Source organism: Macrotis lagotis, chromosome 3 (assembly GCF_037893015.1).
Source record: "Macrotis lagotis isolate mMagLag1 chromosome 3, bilby.v1.9.chrom.fasta, whole genome shotgun sequence".
In the NCBI taxonomy this organism is placed as follows: Eukaryota; Metazoa; Chordata; class Mammalia; order Peramelemorphia; family Peramelidae; genus Macrotis; species Macrotis lagotis.
Genome location: NC_133660.1, coordinates 271,424,152 through 271,446,279, shown reverse-complemented (window position 1 = coordinate 271,446,279; position 22,128 = coordinate 271,424,152). Strand labels below are relative to the sequence as shown.

Below are 22,128 nucleotides of genomic sequence, written 5' to 3'. Positions count from 1 at the left end.
ATGCTATGCTATCTGCATCCTACTTTATATGTGGAGAACTCTTGGTTTTTAAATTCAGAATAAAAAATTTTTTTTTTTAGATTTTTCAAGGCAATAGGGTTAAGTGGCTTGCCCAAGGCCACACAGCTAGGTAATTATTAAGTGTCTGAGGTCAGATTTGAACCCAGGTACTCCTGACTCCAAGGCTGGTGCTCTATCCACTGCACCATCTAGCCGCCCCAGAATAAAAACATTTTTAAAACTTCTTTGATATGCTTTTAAGTTAATTTCTTTTTTGTTGCTGAGGCTAAAACCCATTATGAGGGCCTCATGTTGGGGAATGTGTCTTATTTTAGCATAAAAACATTTCAAACAGTAATATGGGAGAAATTTCCCATCTTCCTCTTCCCTCCATTTTCATCCCTTCTTTAGGCAAAATTGAATTGTTGTGGGAAGTTTCTCTAGCCATGAAACAATCTTTTAATACATTTTTTGTTTCTCCAGATTTCCATGAGGATAACGTCCAAGGAGCTGGATGGCCTCGTTTTAGCTGCTTCCAAACCTGGAGCCAGTGCTCGCTCCGCTCTCTCCTCTGTGTCTGGGGTGGTCGTGGTGCCTGAGAGCCATGAAGGTTGTCCCCGAGAAGAATGCCGTCCGGATTCTCTGGGGTCGAGAAAGGGGCACCCGGGCCTTGGGAGCTCAGAGGCTTCTGCAGGAGCTGGTGGAGGATAAAACTCGGTGGATGAAATGGGAAGGAAAGGCAAGAACCTTTTTGTCATGGGAGCTGAGGATGAACAGAGCCCAACCTTGGTCAGGCAAGGGGAGAGACAGATAGAACTCAGGTTGTTAGAGGAAAAAGTAGGAGCCACTTTCCAATGTGACTGAGAATTTAACGCCTAGTTCATTCAGTCTCTCTGCCGTTTTCTAATGGTTTGGGCCTAGACTGTGAATGCAGAAGGGACTTTTGAAGCAGTTTGTTAATGTTTGTTCTTGGATACCTTCAGGAATGATGTCTTATTACTGTCTTCTCCTGTTTTTTCTCCAGAAAGTTGAACTTCCTGATAGTCCACGATCTACCTTCTTACTGGCCTTCAGCCCAGACAGGTACTCTACCCCTAGCTACCATAACCACCCTTGGGGGTGGTAGTCTCTGGTTAGCTTAGACTTGTCCTAAACCTGCCTCCCTCTTCTGCTTTTTTTGTTTTTGTTTTTTAGGTTTTTGCTAGGCAATGGGGTTAAGTGGCTTGACCAAGGTCACACAGCTAGGTAAATTATTAAGTGTCTGAGCTGGATTTGAACTCAGGTTCTTACTCCAGGACCGGTTCTCTATCCACTATGCCACCTAGCCGCCCCTTTTGCTTTTTTTCTAATGAGAACATACAGGCCAATCCTTTAAGACCCTTGGAAGTGCTGCAGGAATCAGGCCCTTTGCTCACAGTAGCTGAGAAGGAAAGAAAAGTTAGCAAAATGTCCTAGGAATGGTTTGATAGAGAGTTAGCTCCACAAGTCTAGATGGCTTAAAAAAGACTTCTCTCCAAAGTTGGAACTGGAGAAGAGGTAGACCAGCCAGTCTACTAAGCCCCCTCCTATGTACCAGACTTGGGATACGGAGAACAAAATGATTATAACTCCCAAGATGGAGATGTTCCCTTGGGTGACTAGGAGAGTTTTGAATCATGATGGAGTGGGATTTGGAAGTGGCATCTGAGTGATAAGTGAAGAAGAAGTCTGTTCCAAGCCAGGGTACCTAGCACATGCTAGTTTCTCAATTGTGAGTTCTTTTTAGTAAGGAGAGAGAAGGTAGAATGGGATATATTGGGACACCAAGTATGTCATTGTTTCTGAAGCAGAGGTCACAAGGTTTCTCCTGTTCAGGCCTTGATTACCATATGCCACTCACTATGCTTAGGTGGCTTCACTGGGGGACCAAAAACAAAGGCCAAAAGTGGTGTCCCCTCTCTCAGGAATGAGGGAGATAACTTGCAAACAGCTCTGTGCAAATAAGGAAGAAACAGAATAAATTAAAGGTAATCAGAGGGGGAAGGTGCTAAGATTAAGGGGGGGGCTGAGAAAAGCTTCTTGGCATTAGCTGGAACTGGAAAGAAGCCAGGGGAGCTAAGAGAAGGAGGAAGAGAGTTCAAGGAATGGGGACATTCTCTGCAATTGGGAAATGGAGTGTGTCACATTAGAGAAATAACCATGAGACTGGGGTCATTGGAGGGTAGTGACAGGTAGAAAAAAACTGGACAGGCAGCTAGGGGCTGGTAAATGGAGGGCTTTAATGGCCAAACAGGATTTTTCTCTTTTATCCTGGAGGTAAGAGGGAGCCATTGGAATTTATTGAATGAAGGGCAATATGGTCAGATCTGTGCTTTAGAAAGGTCCTGTGACAGCTGAGACCAAGACAGAGTCCAGCCCACTGATGAGAAAATGAGGTCCCTCTCCCCAGAATGTATATTCCATTCTGCTAGCTCTTTCATCTCACCTAGTTCAGAGGGTTAGCTAGATCCACAAAAGTTCTTCTTTACTACCTCTCCTGCCTAGCTCCCCCTTTCTTCTCTCTCACTGTAGGACTCTCATGGCCTCCACCCATGTGAATCACAATATCTACATTACGGAGGTGAAGACTGGCAAGTGTGTTCATTCTCTGGTTGGGCATCGACGTACACCATGGTGTGTGACTTTTCACCCCACCATTCCGGGCCTCATTGCTTCGGGCTGCCTTGATGGGGAGGTTAGGATTTGGGATTTACATGTGAGTACTTCCTTTGGCTTGCTAGATTGATTGATGGCTAGATTCCTCATGCTGCTGGTCCAAGGGGGAGAAGCAAACATCTTTGCTTTCAGGCCCTAAGACTTCTTTTAAAAAAAAAATCAACAAATTATTTTTCAACATAGCAGTGAACATAGATAATTGAACCAAAATAAAGATGCACACTTCAGAAGTTCAGCCAGACAACCAAGAAGTCAAAGTTGGCAGCCTATGCCATTGTACCCTCATGTAATGCAGCCTTCCTTCAAAGGGAAGAAGCCCTATGGTGAAACTTGAACCAGGCAAACCAGGCAGGATTTGTGTTGTCCATGGGGTTTCATCTCAGTCTTGTGTCCATTTAATGTTGTCTTTCTTTCTAGAGTGGTGGTCAGGTTTTGTCGTTATTGTGGGTTTCCTTTTTTTTTTTTTTAGATTTTTGCAAGGCAATGGGGTTAAGTGGCTTGCCCAAGGCCACATGACTAGGTAATTATTATTAAGTGTCTGACACCGGTGGGTTTCCTTTCTACACTTGCCATTGCTTTAGAAATTCCTTCCCATCAGTCATTCCCTAATCAAAGGGTTGAAAGTTTTGTTTTCAGACTTCTGCTTTTATAGAGTGTTCTCTGAATATTATCTTTTCTTCCCTGTAATAATCTTTTTTTTTTAACTATAGAACTAGTAGCAGAATTGCTGCTTTAATTTCCATATATAACTTGATATGGCTTTCTGAGAATGAGAGCAATCCCTGGACTCAGCAGCAATGAAGGGGGCTTTGCTGGGACTTCACTATTGAGTTTTCCCATTTTTTACCTTGTTTCAACTTTGCTCATACCTCAACACTTCACTTGATGGATAGGAAGGGCCTATTGTATCGATGAAAAGCCCACCTTTTTGCCTTCCATTCTTTTTCTTTTTGTTTTTTTTTTTGCAAGGCAAATGGGGTTAAGTGGCTTTCCCAAGTCCACACAGCCAGGTAATTATTAAGTGTCTGAGGCCGGATTTGAACCCAGGTACTCCCAACTCCAGGGCCAGTGCTCTATCCACTGCGCCACCTAGCCGCCCCTTTTCCTTCCATTCTTGAAGGAGCAGCCAGGCAACCTGGCTTCTATACCTTGTCTCTGTCAGCTGCCCTTTGGGTCATTCCCAGCAGCCTAGAGTGTCCTCTAGGATTCACTGGGACATACTGGGGTCTGTCTGAATGTCTTTTGGCCTGGGTCCTAGGTGGACTTTGCTTTACCCAGTGTGAAGATGCTCCTTCTCCCTTGTGGCTGGTGACTGGTGCTCCCTGCATTCTGTCAAGGCCATGGTGTGAGAGCTTCATGTTTTTGCAGACCTGTAGCAGGTACCCACCCTGGAGAAATGTGTGTGGTTCAAAATAGAGGAGTGTCAGACACCAGGGACTTAAAGTGACCTGTCTGTCTTATGAGATCCTGTTTTAAAAAGGCCCAGTAGATAGTAAATTATGTTAAATGGAGTTCTTCTGAAACAGGTGTTTCCCTGTCTTATCGTCTGCCCCAGTAGTGATTTAGGCATGCTTCATCCATAGGGTGGCAGTGAAAGCTGGTTCACAGACAGCAACAATGCCATTGCTTCCCTGGCTTTTCACCCCACGGCTCAGCTTCTACTGATTGCCACAGCCCATGAGATCCACTTTTGGGACTGGAGCCGGCGGGAGCCTTTCGCGGTGGTGAAGACGGCCAGTGAGATGGAGAGAGTCCGGTGAGTAACTTGATGTGTTGGAGCACAGCCATGTGAGCCAGGCCTGGAGTGGCGGGGGAGATCTCGTGTCACCTTTCTGTTCTCAGGCTCTGGTGGGGTTCTAAGTAACTGCTTCCTCTGCCAAGGTTGTGCCTCAGTGCAGCTGGGCTGTGAGGATGGTGTTGTTGTTCTGCAGGCCTCCCCGCAGTGCCTGGTCTTCTGTGTGCTCTTGGACTCTGGGACTAGCTGAGTAGCTTTGAGGGCAGAAACAGTTTTTTAGGAGACCCCAAATAATATTTGTAGATTTCAGGGGGTGAGGAATGCCCCTTCCTGTCTGTGCTTATGTCTCAGCTCTGCAGGACAGAGATTTTGGAGAATTCAAGCATATAACAAAGCTGCCAAATAGAATGTATTTTCTTTTTGCCCCAAACTTAAGATATATTTCTAACTTGAACCTAGATTAAAAGTAGAGAAATTTTTTCTCCTATAAAGTCTTCTGTTGTCTCACTTGGACACAGGCTCACTTTCTAGCCTAACATTAGGATTTGTTGCTGGGGCTGTTAAAATGCCATCATAGTTCACATTTCCTGCAGATACAGCCATGGGGTGGATTGGTCCCCATGGATGGGTATAGGAGAGTTTTACTCCCTTACAGCTAGGATGTACCCACCTCCTGTGGCTAAGCAGACTTTGCACCATGAGAGATGGCTGCTGCTGCTCCCAGGGAGGAGGGAATCTGATGGTTCTTCCAAATGCTGCTGCTGCTTCAGGGCTATGTGACCCCTATTTCTGAGGCAAGTGGGAAGGGAAAAAAGAATGGAATCTTTTTCTATCTTGACAAAGATTTGTTAGTCTCTCTAGCTAAATAAATACCTGGGTATATAAACTTTGAATTTTTCAGTAGTGGTTGATAAAAGAGTATAATATAGTATTTCCCAAGTTTTGAATAAACATCTACTTTCTCTCTCTCTCTCTCTCTCTCTCTCTCTCTCCCCCCCTCTCCCTCCCTCTCCCTTTCTCTCTGTCTCTGTGTGTGTGTCTCTCCCCCCTTCCTTTTTAACACACACACACACACACACACACACACACACATTTTTTTCTCTTGTCTTTACTTTCTTTTTTTCTTCTTCTTTCCTTTCTTCTCTTGTATTCTTTTCTTTCTCCTCCCCCTTTCTGTCTCTGTCTCCCTCACATACACATACACATACACACTTTTTGTCCTCCCCTCTTCTTCTCTTGCTTTTTCTTGCCCCTCCTCTCTCCCCTCTTTCTCCTCTTTCTCTCTTTCTCTCTCTAATACACACACATATCCAATTTTTCTCCTCTTGTCCTCCCCTCTTCTCTTTCTTCTCTTCTATTCTCTTGAATTCTTCTCCTTTTCTTTCCCCTTCCTTCTCACCTGTTCCTCTTCTCTCTCACTCACTCTCTCTGTCTTTGTCTCTGTCTCTCTCATCTCTCTCTCTTTGTGTGTGTGTGTGTGTGTGTGTGTCTTTCTCTTTCTCTGTCTCTCTCGTTTTAGGTTGGTAAGGTTTGACCCCCTCGGACACTACTTACTCACAGCAATTGTTAATCCCTCCAATCAGCAGGTAACTGAATGAAGGATTCCCCAGAGCCCCCTAAGTCTCCTAAACTTTGGGTCATCCTAGGTCATTATACCTGCTCTTTCCTCTCCCCCCACCCCCATTATGTCTTTGCTTTCATATGAGTTCCAGAATTAGCAGCAGGTTGTATAGCCCAAGTTAGAGCTACAACTGTCCCTGGAGATTCAGCCCTGGCTCTCCTTTGGGATGGCAGCCTCCCCTTCTGTCCCCACAAGGAAGGCGTCATGTAGACTGAGTCTACCCTGAGAGAACCTTGGTCTGGAAAGGAATAGGGGGCTCTGCTTTGTGGTGACGGAGTGGAGCCTAGTGCTTGGTGGTTTGTCCAGAGCTGCTAAGTTCTGCCCCTGCCCTGTCTTCCTGCTTCCCCCTCCACATGTCTGTTCCAGAGCGACGAGGAGCCGGAGGTCCCTGTGGATGGCCCGGAGCTGTCTCACCTCCGCCAGCGTGCTCTCCTGCAGTCACAGCCGGTCCGCCGGACTCCTCTTCTGCACAACTTCTTGCACATGCTGTCATCCCGCTCTTCTGGCATCCAGGTGGGAGAGCACAGTCCAAACTGAGATTCTGCCACCCCTCCCCCACCCCTCCCCCTCTGCCCAGGATGTCCTTACACCAGACTCCGAGAGCAGGTCAGCTTCCTCCTAGCTGAGTGCCGCCAGCCCCTGGGGCTGCTATGCCTTTGCAGCCATTGCTCTCACACTGGAATTCCTTCTTCCCTCTTCCCACACTGGGACAGTGGCCCCTCCACTTCAGCTGGCTCTACCACTGCTTCCTTTTCTTCTGTACAGACCGAGCCCTACCATGCCCCGGAGCAGGCTTCATCAGTGCAGCAGGACCAGGGCCTCCTGAACCGCCCATCTGCCTTCAGCACAGTGCAGAGCGGCACTGCGGGTAACACACTGAGGAACCTCAGCCTGGGGCCCACACGGCGCTCGCTGGGCGGCCCTCTTTCCAGCCACCCTTCCAGGTATCACCAGGCCGGGAGGGAAATAGCCTCTGGGCTCGGAGGTTCGGACTGGACCCGAACGGTGCTAAGTATGGACTCTCGCTCGGAGGCGGATGCTCTGCCCCCGCCAAGGACCAGTGCCTCTTCAGTGAGCTTACTGTCAGTCCTGAGGCAGCAGGAAGGCAGCTCCCAGGCATCAGTGTACACCTCTGCCACCGAGGGCAGGGGCTTTTCTGTGTCGGGGCTGGCCGCCGAGGCTGAAGCAGGCAGTGGCTCGGACCAGAGTAATAGCTCAGGCAGCATCCGAAACGAGCTACAGTGTGACCTGAGACGCTTCTTCTTGGAGTACGACCGACTCCAGGAGCTGGACCCGGGCCTGGGGGGAGATCCCACTCCAACCCAGCAGGCCCAGGAGATGCTCAACAACAACATTGAGCCAGAGAGGCCCGGTCCTTCCCACCAGCCCACCCCACACAGCAGCGAGAACAATTCCAATCTCTCCCGAGGCCACCTGAACCGCTGCCGTGCCTGTCATAACCTCTTGACCTTCAACAATGATACCCTGCGTTGGGAAAGAACCACCCCTAACTACTCACCTGGGGAGACTAGCTCCTCCTGGCAGGTCCCCAGTGCCTTGGAGGGCTTGCCAGCAGGGGGCAGCCAGTTGCCCCCTGTGGATGGCACTGAGGGAGGGCGAGGCCCTAGCTCCAGCAGGCTGGAGTTGAGCACTTCCACCAGCGCCCCGGACGAGAGGACTGTGGGAGTGGCCTTCAACCAGGAGACTGGCCACTGGGAACGTGTTTATAGCCAGGCGACTGCCAGCAGACCTGGGAATGTATCACAGGAGGCCTTAAACCAGGAAATGCCTGAGGAAAGTTCTGAGGAAGATTCACTCAGGAGGTAAGAGAGCTGTGACCCTTCCTTCCATCCCTGAATCCCTTAGGGCTGTTGAGCCTCTCACCCTGTCCTCCACCACTGGCCTGGGCTCTGTAGAAAATGTAGAACTTAAAGGAACCCAAGGGATCGAGTCCAGGCTGAGATGAGTTCAGTGACTTTCCCAAGGTGACACTGATCCTTGGTCAGCTCGTGCCCAGGCCATGATACATGGCCCTTTTAGAGATCTTTACTTTCTTCCCTGAGCTCAGATGGTCCCTGATGATGAGGAGCCTGTCTCCCTTCTGACCCATGTCTTAGTCTAGATTTGATGCTCTCTGGGGCATGTCAGAATAATCTTTCCTAAGGCCACAGGAGACATCCCTCCTGCCCTGGCTGAAGGAATCTTTCTGATGCAACTGGAAGTCCCAGGGTCCTAGCCTGTGTTGAAAGGAAGGAGAGAAGCAGACAGACCTTTGGAAGGAGGGCTGTTGGCTCGGTTGTTCAGGGATGGCACTGGTCCTTCAACACTCTTCCTACTGTCCTTTGAGGTACTTGGCAGCTTCTTGTAGATGGAACAGGCAACACAGGTTTCCTAGGAGTGGCATTGTTCTTGTCTAGTGTCTTAGGAATGGGGACTTGACAGACCATGCTGAGAAGTGGCTTTCTAAAGAGGTTGCTCAGATCTCTCCCATCTTGAGCTCATCATCCGAATTTAGACCTCATCTTGGCCTGTCCCTTCATTTGAGAGAGAGAAGGCTACCAGGGTTCACAGGGAGTAAAATGGCCTGTCCCTGGTCACAGGGTTAGGATCTGGTGGAGTTTGTGATTTGAACCCCTCCTTCTTGACTTTGGGTCCATTCTGCTTTCCATGGTACCTTGTTTTCCTTGGCAAAATCAAAGAGTGCAGAATTTCTGTCACCACATACTTTTCACTTTTGACCTTATTTTAGGTTGGGGGAAGATAATGGGGTTTATGGATGCCTGTAATTTGCAGAATAATTAATCATCCAAGGAAGGGACTCTCTTGTTGTTCAGAATTTCATCCCAGGCAACAGCATAATGATAGAATACAGGTAGGTGTTGTTTATTACTTGGGCATCCTCTGGAGCTTCATTTTTAGGTGTTTTCTTTCCTGTACTTCTATAAAGGTCAAAACTCTAGGATAATGAACAGTTTCTTCGACCATATATTTTGGGTTCAGTTAGTGCCTCACTCTGAAGTGTGTGTTCTGCTACAGTATGTGAAGTTTACTTGTGACAGACAGCTGTCAAGAAGGGGGTTCAGTTTGGTGATGAGGCACAATGATTAAGTCAGCCAGCAAGTCTGGAGGGCCTCCCCTGCCCTCATCTGGGAAGGAGGAAAAAAAAGGAGCTGAGAGCACATTCTCTACCTGTCCTTAAGGAGCTCCTGGTCTTGTTGCTTATGAGATTTACAAATTTTGGAGAAAGATCATTGCAGGCTTGGGTCACCAAGAAGAGCTTCCTAGAAGAGGTGGCATTTGAAGGAAGCCTTGATAAATAAATAAATTACTGGTCCTGGTAGGGGTGGGGGAAGGGACCCATTCTGTCTGAAGAGCTGAGCAAAGTCAAAAAGGAGCATACTATGTGGAGAGGGTCTAACAATTGACCTGAGGGGGAACCCAGGAGTAAGGTGGAGGAGGAGGGAGGCAACACTGCCCAAGGTGAGGGAAGGCAAAGTCATTCTGGACCACCATTCTAGGACCTTGGGTCAGGGCCCGGGCTCAGCCCTGAAGCAGCTGGCTGATTTTAACAGGGTTGGATGAGGCCAGTGCCCAGTCAACACAGGAACCCTCTTTGTCATCAGCACCCCGGGAGGCTCTTTTGGGGCTGGTCTTCCCTGGATTACTCTGGCAGTAACCCAACGAACACATGGATTATTTTTCCTTTAGAAATAGCATTTTAATAAAATTGTATACAACTTTTTTTTTTTTTTTTTTTAGGTTTTTGCAAGGCAATAGGGTTAAGTGGCTTGCCCAAGGCCACACAGCTAGGTAATTGTTAAGTGTCTGAGATCGGATTTGAACCCAGGTACTCCTGACTCCAGGGCTGGTGCTTTATCCACTGCACCACCTAGCCACCCCTGTATGCAACTTTTTATACAAAACTGATCTCTGTCGTATGCCTGCCCTCTTTTATTGAAACCTATTGAAAGTCTTTAAGGTGTCGTGACTTTATGCTGAGGCCGACTCAGGAGAACTTTTACGGGATGTTTTCCAGCACTGACATATGAATCTACTTATGCTTTGTGAGTGTCAGGAGAAGGAGCAGGATGTGAATGTCCAGCTGCTTGTGACCCTTCCTGACCTAGGGGATGGCTGCGGGGCTGCTGAGGAACCAGTGCAGGGCTGTTGCTGGGTGAGAACTGCCTACTCACAGGCAGATTCTATTGCCCATGGGCATTCGAGGTAATCGAACTTTAAGATCCCCTGGTTGAGCATCTTCCCTCTAAACTGGAAGTGCAATGAGTGAGCCTGATAGGACTTGTTCTGGTAGTTGGGGGTGGACTGGGAGCATTCTGATCCTTGGTGCTGCCCAGCTAATTAGTGTTGTTGGCAAATAAGAGTATTAATAGTCATCTGCAGGGGAGGGGACGTCTCTGCCACACTTTGAGCCGGGCAGCAGAAGCTAATTTTGCCTCCAAAGCTCATCTTCTTTTGTTCATGGGCTGCCATGTAGTCTGACTCCCCAGTTTTCCCTTTAACTTCTTGATTCCTGAGCCACAGCAGATTTGGAGCTTCCTGCTCCCAAGACTGAGGTTTGAAAGAAAATGTTCAACCCCTAAGAGCACCTGGCATTGTGACTCCTTCCAGTAGGTGTCACTCTAAGCTCTAAAACTAATTCAATTGAACTAACTGACTTTCTTTGCTTCATGTAAATTTGCATCACTCAAATTCAACTTTACATAAAGCATTCTAAAAGAAATCCATATGCCAAAGAACACCTATGTTAACTTTCCTGTAGAGCACCATGTTCTCTCTCTGCTTCTGCACTTTGGCTTTGTACTCCATGGCCTCTCCCCCAATGACAAAAGACTAAGATAAAAAAGCAAAAATGGAAGAATGGATTGCCACTGCCATCACTGGATGGGGGCTTGGTGAAATCTCAGGAGTTGAGAGAGGAGACCTTAGCCTGACTCCACCCATCTGCCTGTGACTCTAGCCCCAGATGATGTGTTGTCTGTCCTCTCTGATCTGTGTCCATGTCTGGTCTCCACCTGTCTGGGTGTGCTGCACCCATAGGGGAGAGGGAGGACCTCCTTCTTCTAGACTCTAGTCAAGCCCCCACATGGCTGACCCTGGCCCCTATGTGTTCTTGAACCCCTGAATCAGCATCCTCCATGGGCATGAGGCTCCCTCTTCTCCCTCTTTCCCCCACCCTCCCATCCAAGGGAACATTCCCTTGGGGGGGGGGGTCTGCTGAACTGTCTACTTAAAGTGAGAATTGTTTGTAATTACAAAATATTAACAGTTCTAAGTTCACAGACTCCCAGTAATTTATCCCTAGGCCCTTTAGCCTTATAGCACAGCTCTAAAAATTCTAAATTGGGGAAAGGGAAATGATTAAAATCATTCATCATTTTGTAATTTCATGTGTGTCACTCTCAAATTCTTTAGTACTTAAGTATAACAGTTGTTTGTACATCCCTTCCTTTGCCAGTTCATCATTCATATTTTGTATATCCCTTAACAATATGTTTTCCCCAAGGAACTCTACTAGCCCCCTGCTCTTCTTTCTCTGTTGTCTTGGTGACCTCATCAGTTCCCATGGTTTTCATAGTCTCTGGGCAGTTGTTGCCTCCCAGATCTCTCTGTCAAGCCCCATCTCTCCCCTGAACTTCATTATGATGTCATCACTTACCTATTGAACATTACAAATTGGATGTTTTGGAAACATAACTGCTGTCTAAAATAGAATTCTGCTTTTCCCTCTTCTACTCTTGCCTGTCACCATTAAACACCATCACCCTCATAGGTCTCACTCTCCTTCACCTACAAATTCAGTCATTTGCCAGATATTGCCATTTCTACCTTCACAACCTGTTTTCCAATATAACTACCATCTTAATTAAGGATCCACCCCCCTGGACTTCAAATTGGTGTCTTGCCTTATCATCCCTGGTTTCAGCCTAGCCTTGCATACTGCTGTCAGTGATTTTTCTGTAAGCATTCATGTGATCATGTCAATTCTCTCAGTCAATTCTAGTGGCTCCCTGTTGTCTCTTGGGTAAAAGTTTCATTTTTCCATCCTCATCTCTGCCTTTAAGAGACAGTTCTGACATGAAATATTTCTGAATCTCCCTTTCCTTTAAATTATCTTGCATTTAAATAGTTTGTATTTATTTTTATTTGTTCTCGCTCTTTCTCGTGTGTGTGTGTGTGTGTGTGTGTGTGTGTGTGTGTATGTGTTGTGTGTGTACACTCCCTTTTTAGACTGTGAATTTCTAGAGCCAGTTAGATGGTACAATGACTAGATTCTTAGACTTGGAGTCAGGAAGACCTGTATTCAAATAAGACACATATTAGTTGTGAGACCCTAGGCAAGTCACTTAACTTCTCCCAACCTCAGTTTCCTCATCTATAAGGTAAGAATCATAATACATCTTGGATTATTATGAGACTCCAATGAGATAATATTTTTGAGTGCTTTACTAATATTAAAGAGTTTTTAAATGTAGGGATTAAGAGAGAGGGTTTCATTCATTGTATTTGTATCTCCAGTGCCTAGCATTGCCTGGTATGAAGGAGACACTTAATAATACTTTTTAATTGAGGAATGTATTTTAAGACTTTAGACTTCCCTAGGGTTTAGTTCATTCTTTTCTCTGAGCAAAACTGGAACCAACTTCATTGAGGAATGAATGAATTTCCTTGCTGCCAGCAATCTACTCAAGTGGTCATTCCTAGGAAAGTTGTTTCTTCTAAGAGTTTTCATTGTAAAAATGGCAGGAACCCCAGAGGTACAAGTTAGGTTAAGAACCATTTCTAGTTCCACCTTCCTCTAGCCAAGTGTGAGGTTCACTGGGGTCTGGGCCCTTACACGAAGACTAACTAGGAGAAGGTGGCCTCATATTCCCTGGCAGTTCTTTCTTACTCTCGTGCTGAGGAAGGTTTGGGGCCGGGGTGGGGGTGGGGGAAATTAATGAACTGAGGGAAAGGTGCCTATTTAGAACTCTGAATGGCTTTCATTTTCAGTCAGTTCAGATTTCTTTGGAGGCTGGAGAAGCCTTGAACCTCCAGAAACTCAGCTTTAACAGTTTCCCTTGGTACCCAAAGTTAGAACAATGGTGGATTTGTCTAGCCTGGGCTCAGTTACAGTCTCATACCTCTTCATCATATCCACATGAAGGAACTAACCGCAAGAGGAAAATAGCATTTCTCTATGACTGGCAGTGATGTAAAGGAGGCAGCCTGTGACAAGAGCACTGGACCCATAGTTAGCAAGACTCTGGTTAGAATCGAGACTTTTACATTGTTACTGATTTTCTGATCTGACAGCAAGTTCCTTAATAAAAGCTGCCAGGCTCTGTTTCCTCATTTGGGAAAATGAGAATACTTGTGCTTAGTACTGGCCTTTTATTTCTTGGGTTATTGTAAGGATAAGAGAAGATGGCATTGACAAAATATGCTTCAGATCACTGTATACTTAATAGATCTTGATTATTATTTCAGTCTGCCTCATCTATTGGCTTGAGTTTTTTAGAAGTCAAGCTCACTTCTCTGGAGAGCATTCCTTTCTAACATTCGATGATTAAATGAAAACTGAAACCTTTTTGGGATCACATTCTTGCCTTTTTTTTCCTTCCCCATACTGATGGTGTGCTCTTGGAGATTCCTTTCCATAATTTTAATTTGTAACACCTCAAATTTGTTTCTAGGCTGTTACTGCCATTTTGTGGTCTAGCTGGGCCCAGATCTATTGTCAATCAGGTGCCGCAGGTCGGCCGACTTCCCCATCACTTTTCTGAAGAGAGATCGGGTCCAGCATGTTGTTTGAGGCTCCTGGCATCCCATATAACTGCTGTTAGTTGGTTTGGCATCATTTAGTGCCATTAACATTTCTGCCAGTTGGTGCTTTTGCTGTTTTTCCTGCTTAAAGCTTTTACCACTTTCTAAACATCTATCCTTGGCTCTCCTGTAGTTCTGACTAGATTTGAGGGCTGGTTTTCACTGGTGTTGTATGCCCTCTTTTGGTGGTTGTGTTAGGCCAGAAATATGATGTGCATGGAGTATAATGAGCTTAGAGTTTGGACAAGTGGGAGCTCCTTCTTTATTCCCATGTTGGAGGTGTGAGCGTTATTAGAATTGTGAGGTTCTTTGAGATTCTGAGAATCTGTGAGGTTCAAGATGAACTTAGTTTTCCCATCATTTCCTTCCCTGGGAAGAGTTAGAATGTGGCCACATTTAATTGTAGTTCTCCTTCCATAAAAGAAAGATTGCTTGTTCTAGGGAAGCTGGAACCTTTTCATCTCTAGTTAAAGGCTTTTTTATCTTCTAATTTCTGCCACCAGGAGGAGTTAATGTTCTTCTCTTTTAACCCCCAATTCAAATAGATGACAAGGGGTAGTGAAGCTTCCTGGTTGCAGTGTAGATTGGGGTGGGGAGCCTCAAAGCCTCTCTGTTCCCCTAAACTCTCCTATTTCATTGCCTCGGGTCAGTGTAAGAAGTGAGAAGAATCCTGGTAACACCTTGCTCTTCCAAGGCATTTTTGGTTGTGGTGTTGGTACTCATTTGTTGCCAGGCAGAAGAAGTGGTAAAAGTAGAGTTAAAGGTCCTGACTTTGCTGTTTATCAGTATAAACTTTGGCAAATCCCTTCCCACTTCATCTGAACTCCAGCAACTATAAAATGGTTGCTAGGGTGCCTTTCATCCTATGAGGTTCTTTAGAATTAGACTCTATTCTGAAGCTGGAGGCCAAGCTGACTGTAGAGAACTTTGATTCCCTAAAGGGACACAGCCTGCTAGCCTCCTTCCTGGTCCTGGAGTGGGCAAGGGAGGAGAAGAGGGGGCATACCTTCAAATCCACCCTTCTTTCCTGCCTGGTGTCCATGGGGCACAGGACACTCCCTAGGTGTGCCCAGTCCATTCTTGGTGAACACCAGGCTCAGTCCTGTGGGAAGCCTGGATTCTGGGAGAATGGTCAAGTGCCATACATTCAGTGTAGTATTGTTTTGTGAAAAATGGAGAGAAAGAAAAAGAGATAGAGAGCAAAGGAGGAAGGAAGGGAGAGAGAAGAGAGAGAAAGAGGAGCCTGGAGAGAGAGAGAGAGCACTGACAGCTTCCACTATCTTGTGGGATGAAGAGATGCTTTTCTTGGGTCTCACATTTATCAAGTGCTTTGAGGTTGAGGGAATGCTTTCCTTTGCAATTTGGAGGAGGGAGTTGACATATGATTATCTCTATTTTATAGATGAGGAAACAGGTTCAGGGAGCATGTGACTAGCCCAAAGTCATATGTCCAGGAGCTTTGGAAGGAGCCAATCCTCTGACTCCAAGACCTGGACTCTTTTTCTCTTAACATCCTGAGAATGCTCATATGTGTTGGACTGTCTGCTGCTGGCTCTGCTGGTTCCTGAATTTCTGTCTTCTGGGGAAGAGTAGTAATGGGTGGAAGAAGACAGAGCCCTCTTGGCAGACTGGGTTTTTTCCTAGTTTATCCCCAGTGCTTCCCAGGGGAAATGCTTGCAGTTTGGAGTTGGGTGCCTTGCACAGTCAAAAATTTTGGATTGGGGCAGATTCCTTTTCCTGGGAGAGCTGCTTGGCAGGCAGCCCTTCCCCCATCTCAGGCCAAATTAGCACCTGTTCCAGCCAAATTACCCCCATCATCCCCTTCTCTCCTCTTCCATGGGGGAGAACTGGTGGAGAACAGCTTTGTGCTTCGTACACACACCCTGAGAACTTGAAAAGATGTAATCGCCTCTGGCAGCTCAGAGAGCTGGATCTTTACAGGGAAGGCAGCAGGCCTAGAAAAAGAGGAGCTCCGGGCTTGGTGAATACACGGGGAGCAATTTCTCATGTACTCATTCTAACCCTTTCATATTCCCTCCCCAATGGTAACTATTCAACCTAGTGCTCTCACTGTTCTGTTGGAGGCTTTTCCTAGACAATAACGCCAGGTGTATGTAGGGGGTTCTGTTTGCATAATGTATTTTGCTTATTGTGATTGTTCCCAGCCATTAGCTGTGCCAGTTGGCTTCCGCTCCTCCCCCTGGACCTGCTTGAACACATTTGCAGAGGCTGCTATAGTCAGATCCTGGATTGGAAGATCTGGCCTGTCTGGGGCTTAGAGCCCAGCTGATAACTCCTTAGACATGTCCTTTCTCAAAATTGGCCCAAACCAAATGTGTTGGTATCTGTAACACAAGCTGTGTGCATGTGTCTGTGTGAGATTTTGATGGATTAATTTGTGACTATCTATAATTGTAGACCCTCCCAATATGGCACTGCTCAGCTCCTCCCTGGAAGGAGCTGCTTGTGTTCGAATCCTGTACCCACCTCCACCTAAGCCTGACCCACCCCTTGGGCTCCCCTGCTGGCTTTGGGCAGGCGTAAGAAGGTCCCCTCACCTACGAAGTTGCCTGACTTATTTATATTGAAGCAATAGCCACATTCCTCCTGTTTCCCAAGAAGGAGAGTGGGAGTTTCTCATCCTCTTAGCTGGCTGATTCCATCTGGAAAAATCCAACCCAGATGGCTGGACAAGAGGATCTGGCTGACCCTCCAAGTCACCCCAGCAGTCAATCTGGTACTTGAGGGTGAAAACTTTGGTTCCCTTTTTCATACCCAGGGAATGACTCCTGGATGTCATGCCCCAGAAAATTCAAGGGATTGCCAACCCATTTGAGCTCTTACTCTTTGGATGTAAAAGTACCAGGCTTGATTGAGGGCCTGTCCGAACCTCCTTCCATGGATGCTCCCTGGTGGTGTCTGGGGATTCTACCTTCTGTGACTGGGAATAGAGCATCTAGCTTGTGGGGTGGAGCAGAGGGGGAATCCCCAAGAAAAAGCCAAGTGACTGCTTCAGGGTCACTTGCCAAGAAGGAAAATCATGACAGCAAAAGTAGACAGTGGTGAGAACAAAGGGATCAAAGTTAAAAGTAGGAGCTGACTGTTCCCAGAGCACCCTTTTTTCCTGTACTGCACATTTAGGTAGCTGTGGATTGGCGACTCTTGCCTAGGCGTTATTTTCTCGTCTCTCCTCCCCTCCCCTCCTTTCTTATCTGTCCTTCTTTTGCACACGTATTCACCTTCTCTTGGTGGATGGAATACTTACAGAAGTAATTGCAACTGGAGACTTTTTTTTTTGGACAAAAGTTTGGGCTAGGTGTCCTATCCTCACAGAAATCCAGGCTACTCTTGATATCTGCTTCTCACCCCCTGCCCCCAACACACACAGTCTAAAGGATCTCTCTAAAGACAAATCTGCTGACTCCAAAGTCATGGTTCTTGCTGTTGGGCCACTAACCCAGGATAGTCACATTCATCAAGCATTGATTTTATTAAATACTTAAATCTGGACTGTGGCTGTATCCCATATTAATAATCATAGGAAAAATCATCACTAGTGTTACTGAAATTGCATCCCAAGATTTGTAGAACCTTACTCTAAAGTTGTTTTCTCATTCAACTTCCCCACTTTGGAGACATGGTCAGCACAGGAAGGTCTGATCTTCTGCAATGCAACTCACCTTAGGTCCCAGGGGTGACACTCTTCTCTTTGGGGAAACTCAAGTGGCTTTGCCTCTTGTCATCTAGAAGTATTTCGGCATCTTCCACTCACTCCCCTTTAAATGAATTGATTCCTTTTCCAGTATCTTTTGTCCTCATATAATTGGTATAACACCTTATGTCTCCCATCTACCATTTCATTTGATCCTCACAACAACCTCATTTTAGAGATAAACTAAAACTGAGAGAGGTTGTTTAGGATCCCACAGCTGGTTAAGTGGGTACCATCTGAACTCAGGACTTCTGACTCCAAGGCCAGTGCTTGACTCCCACCAAGATACCTGCTCTGTTTCTTCCTGATTCTGTACTGCTCTGTTCTCCTACCAGCTTTTCTTCTTTTTACCAATAACTTTTACCCTTTTTCCTTGACATTATTTTAATGTTATTTTATTTTTCCCACATGCAAAGATAGTTTTCAACATTCATCCCTTTGTAAACTTTTGAGTTCCACATTTTTCTACCATGCTCCCTTTCCTTCCTCTCCATAGCAGTGAGCAATCTAGTAAAAATTGTATGTGTACAATCATTTACTGATTTGAATACACAAAGACAGAGAAACACACACACACACACAAACACACACAGAAAATAGGGATCTAGGTAGAACCAAACTACAAGAGAAAAGCTAAACTTCCTTTAAGGAAGGTTTTCAGCTCCCAGATCATATGATTTCCATATTAGTCATGTTGTGAAAGAAGAATTAGAACTAAGGGAGGGGGAAAAACCATGACAAAGAACGAAAAAAAGTTTAAAAAAGTGAACATAGTATGCTTTGCTCTACATTGAGACTCCATAGTTTTTTCCTTTGGATATGGATGATGTTTTCTATTACAAATCTTTTAGAATTTTCCTCGATCACTGAACTGCTGAGAGAAGCAGAGTTCCCTCATAGTTGATCGTCACCCAGTGTTGCTGTTCATGTGTACAATGTTCTTCTGATTCTGCTCATTTCACTCAGAATCAGTTCATGCAAATTTTTCCAGGCTTTTCTGAAGTTTTGAAGCTCATGTCTTGTATTATTATAAATTTGACTTGAGTTCTTTATCTGAAACACTAGCTGGGAAAATTATCTCCTAACTTTGTGCATTCCTTCTAATCTTGGTTGCATTGGTTTTATTTGTGCAAAATCCTTTTAATTTAATGTAAACAAAATTATCCATTTTGCAATTTGTAATATATTACAGCTCTCTTGTTTGCCATCCCTTGACATGTTATTTTGAGTAGTGAGGAGGGGAAGTTGATTAGCAGCAGAAATTAGTCAGGAAGAGCTGAGTTTAAATCTTGTCTCAAATGTTTACTAGCTGAGTGACCCAGAGCAAATTACTGAACCTCTCTCAGCCTTAGCTTCCTCATTTATTAAATGGGAGGATCAAATGAGCTAACAAATGTATATTGTTTTGCAAACCTTAGAGTACTTTTTAATTGCAAGTTACTATGATTTATGTTGTTGTTATTAGATACTCCAGTCATTATTCCCTCCTTCTGACTTCTCACGTGAGCTGCCAGGAACATCTTTGGCCTTTCTAGATCCCATGGAAGGAAATGGGTCTGAATACAGGGGACGATTTATTGTTCAATAAAGAGAGCTTAGGAAATGACCATGTATAAGACTCCGCTGTTCCTTGTTTAATCATTTGTATCAAGTACAACTATGGGTCTGTGGAAGGGAGATGGGTGATACTAGAAAGTAGTTTAGTACCAGTCTGCTAGGACTGTTGTGAAGATTAAAGAGATCCTATTCATGGAGTGCCCTGCACAGAGAGACCCTCTTGAAATGCTCCTTCTCCTTCTCCTGCCCCTCCCTACCACCACCATTGTCTTGATGGGAGTCACTGCTGGGCTCTGGCGATATACATAAAAACAGCAGAAGTGGGGGGCAGAGAGTGCAGTCTTGAGAGTAATTGTGATCATCTCAGAGTCATGCCTGGGTACAAGCTTAGGCTGAGTCATATGATCTGGGAGCTTGAAAACCTTCCTTAAAGGAAGTTTAGTTTTCTCTTAGAGTTTGGTTCCAGTTAGATCCCTATTTTCTGTGTGTGTGTGTGTGTGTGTGTGTGTGTGTGTGTGTATTCATATCAGTAAATGAGCATATGAGCATAGTTTAACCCCCCCCCCCCCCCCCCCCCCCCCCCCCGCACTGCAAAACTGCCTTCAATATTTACTCAGTCTGTGGAGCTTTGATGTTTTGGGCAGCTAGAATCCTAGCACCTTTGCAACCATACTTGAAAGTAACTTGTATTTGGTTTAGTTTCAGCTATACTGCCTAGGGTTTTTTTTTTTTGTTAGTCTTGAGCCTCTGACTTTTTTCCTTTGGCCTTTATTTTTGTCTATCTTTGTTTTGGTCTTTCTACACACTAAAATCACACTTGGTAGAGTCCCATTTATAAATATATTTTTATACATATGGATAGCCAACAGGTTCCCAGATCATATATGGATTTTTGAGTTTCTGGCCCAAATAATACCTTTGGATAAGTGTGTGTGTGTGTGTGTGTGTGTGTGTGTGTGTGTGTGTGTGTGATGAAATATTTTACCAAACTGGAAATGAAGTCTCTGCCAGGCTTTGCAGAGTTAATTTTCATCATGGCAGCATTGATTGACAAGCTGGAGGATGGATTCTTTGGGGGAACGGGGGTGGAGAGTGGAAATTGCAGTTTTCTCTGTTAATTGTACTTTAGGTGTCATTTATGACAATTTCATTTTGTCTAGACAGATCAAAATGGTGGAGCAGTGGTACCACTATAGCCGAGTACCAAGGCCAGGTGGGGCTCAGGGTAATCTTTAAGTTGGGGCATGGCTCCCAGGGGTGAGTTGTAGTTGGTTGAGTCACAGCAAATACCTCCAGAGGTGAGAGCCATTGAAAGTCTAATACCATATAGAAGAGGTTTCCTGGAATGGAGTCTGTGGTGGCGGGTAGATGATTACATTTTGGTCTTTTATGTTGACTCTGGAGAGTGAATGCTGGGAATTGTTCAGATTGCTGTTGGAATCTCTCTTCCCTTCTATTTCTGCAGGCTCCTGAAATCCTTTTACTTTAGCAGACACTAACCAGGAGGGCTGCCTCTTTGTGTCTGATTAATAAAAGACTTCACCTGCTGTGCACTTCCCATTTCTCATTCTCTTGCTGTTGTCTTTGCTTCATCTGCTAACTCTTCTTGCCCTCCTAATATTGACTTGAGGATTTTGCTTCATAACATGAAGCATCTGCTTGTAGGCCAGCTTTATAATTAAAGGTGTGTCATCCCTTAGCTAAACATTTTAGATGGAGGTTTGGGTTTGGGCTTGTGAAGGTGAAAAATAAACCCTTTAAAGGGTAAACTTGTTTGTTGGTTATTAAGGCCATTAACAAATTTACTAATGTGTTCTTTGTGGAATTAGGAGGGTTAAGGAAGCCCTTTCAGAACCTCAGTACAGCTGTGAACATTCAAATTAGTCTGATGGTTTTTTTCTTGTTATGGAGGGAAATATTTTCAATCTTGTCTAGTACTTTAAATGATTGCTAAGATTTGGGGGAGCCCTCCATCAAGGTCCCTCCATCAATACTTGGCCACAGTGTTATTAAGTGCTTAGCTCTCCAGTGGAGGAGATTTCCTCTATCAACTGACCCCCCCAAGAGTCACCTCAGGTAAATACAAGAGCCTGTGCTCTGGCTTTGCAGTCGAGTCAGGCCTGACTGAAATTAGAATATGGAGGGCTATAAATTGAAACCTTTAACTTTAAGAGTTAGGGACAAGCCACACATTTGAAATAAATCCCAATCTGTCTCATCAGAAAAGGAGCAGTGAATGTACCCTGAATGGTCTGGCAAGACTGATCTAGCAGCTTAGACCTAATTGAGAGCCTCTGCTCTTTGACCAGGATTTTCATGGAACTAGCTTGAGGTTTTTAATGTCTTGGATCTTGTCTCTACAAAAAGTCTTGTCACCCACCCACCATGCTGAGGCATCAGGAAGATTTTATATATATGTTTTGTAAAAGGTTCTTAAACTTCTTTGGTGAAAGGTACTGTTTTCAGCACAATTTATGAGCAGTAAAATGGTTCTGATCCATCCCAAGCAACCTTGCCTCATTTCCTTTCTGAGCAGGCCTGTCTGCCAGGGTTTTCTTCCTGGGGCTAGCCTTCCCTGCATGGGTCCTATCCCACAGCAGGCCAGGCTTGCCCAGCTAGGCGACTGAGCTCTTGGCAGTCAGGCTAGGGACTCTTCAAGTTAAATCATAGGACATGAGGCCCTGCAGGGATCAGCTAAGGAAGCGCCTATTGCTGGGTAACTTAACACTAATTGCCAGTGTGTGAAACTAGGGAGGCTTGGGATGCCTCTGCTTTAAAGAAGATATGTCAATTTAGAAATCATAATAGAGGTGTCATTTGAGAACACACAATTATTTTTTACAAAAGAGTAAGGATTTGTCATCTTCACACGCAGGCATGCGCCAAGGCAGAGAAATGGGGCCTGAAGAGCAGAATTCAAAGGGAGAAAGAAACAAGACTGCCACGTTAGTGTTTGCCCTCTTATCCATATATCTATATATCTAT

The 22,128-nt window shown here is 45.3% G+C and overlaps 1 protein-coding gene across 4 annotated transcripts in view; it reads left to right on the top strand.

The window, feature by feature from the left end:
• Positions 1-22,128, top strand: part of AMBRA1 (autophagy and beclin 1 regulator 1) — a 187,842-nt gene that overhangs the window by 37,629 nt on the left and 128,085 nt on the right. For all 4 annotated transcript variants that reach the window (XM_074230552.1, XM_074230551.1, XM_074230550.1 and 1 more), the window contains exons 2-8: positions 484-739; positions 1,025-1,083; positions 2,551-2,734; positions 4,278-4,450; positions 5,949-6,015; positions 6,417-6,563; positions 6,816-7,873. In XM_074230552.1, coding sequence (XP_074086653.1) covers positions 605-739; positions 1,025-1,083; positions 2,551-2,734; positions 4,278-4,450; positions 5,949-6,015; positions 6,417-6,563; positions 6,816-7,873 — 1,823 coding nt within the window. In that variant the 5' untranslated portion in view covers positions 484-604. The remainder of the gene's footprint in view (positions 1-483; positions 740-1,024; positions 1,084-2,550; positions 2,735-4,277; positions 4,451-5,948; positions 6,016-6,416; positions 6,564-6,815; positions 7,874-22,128) is intronic.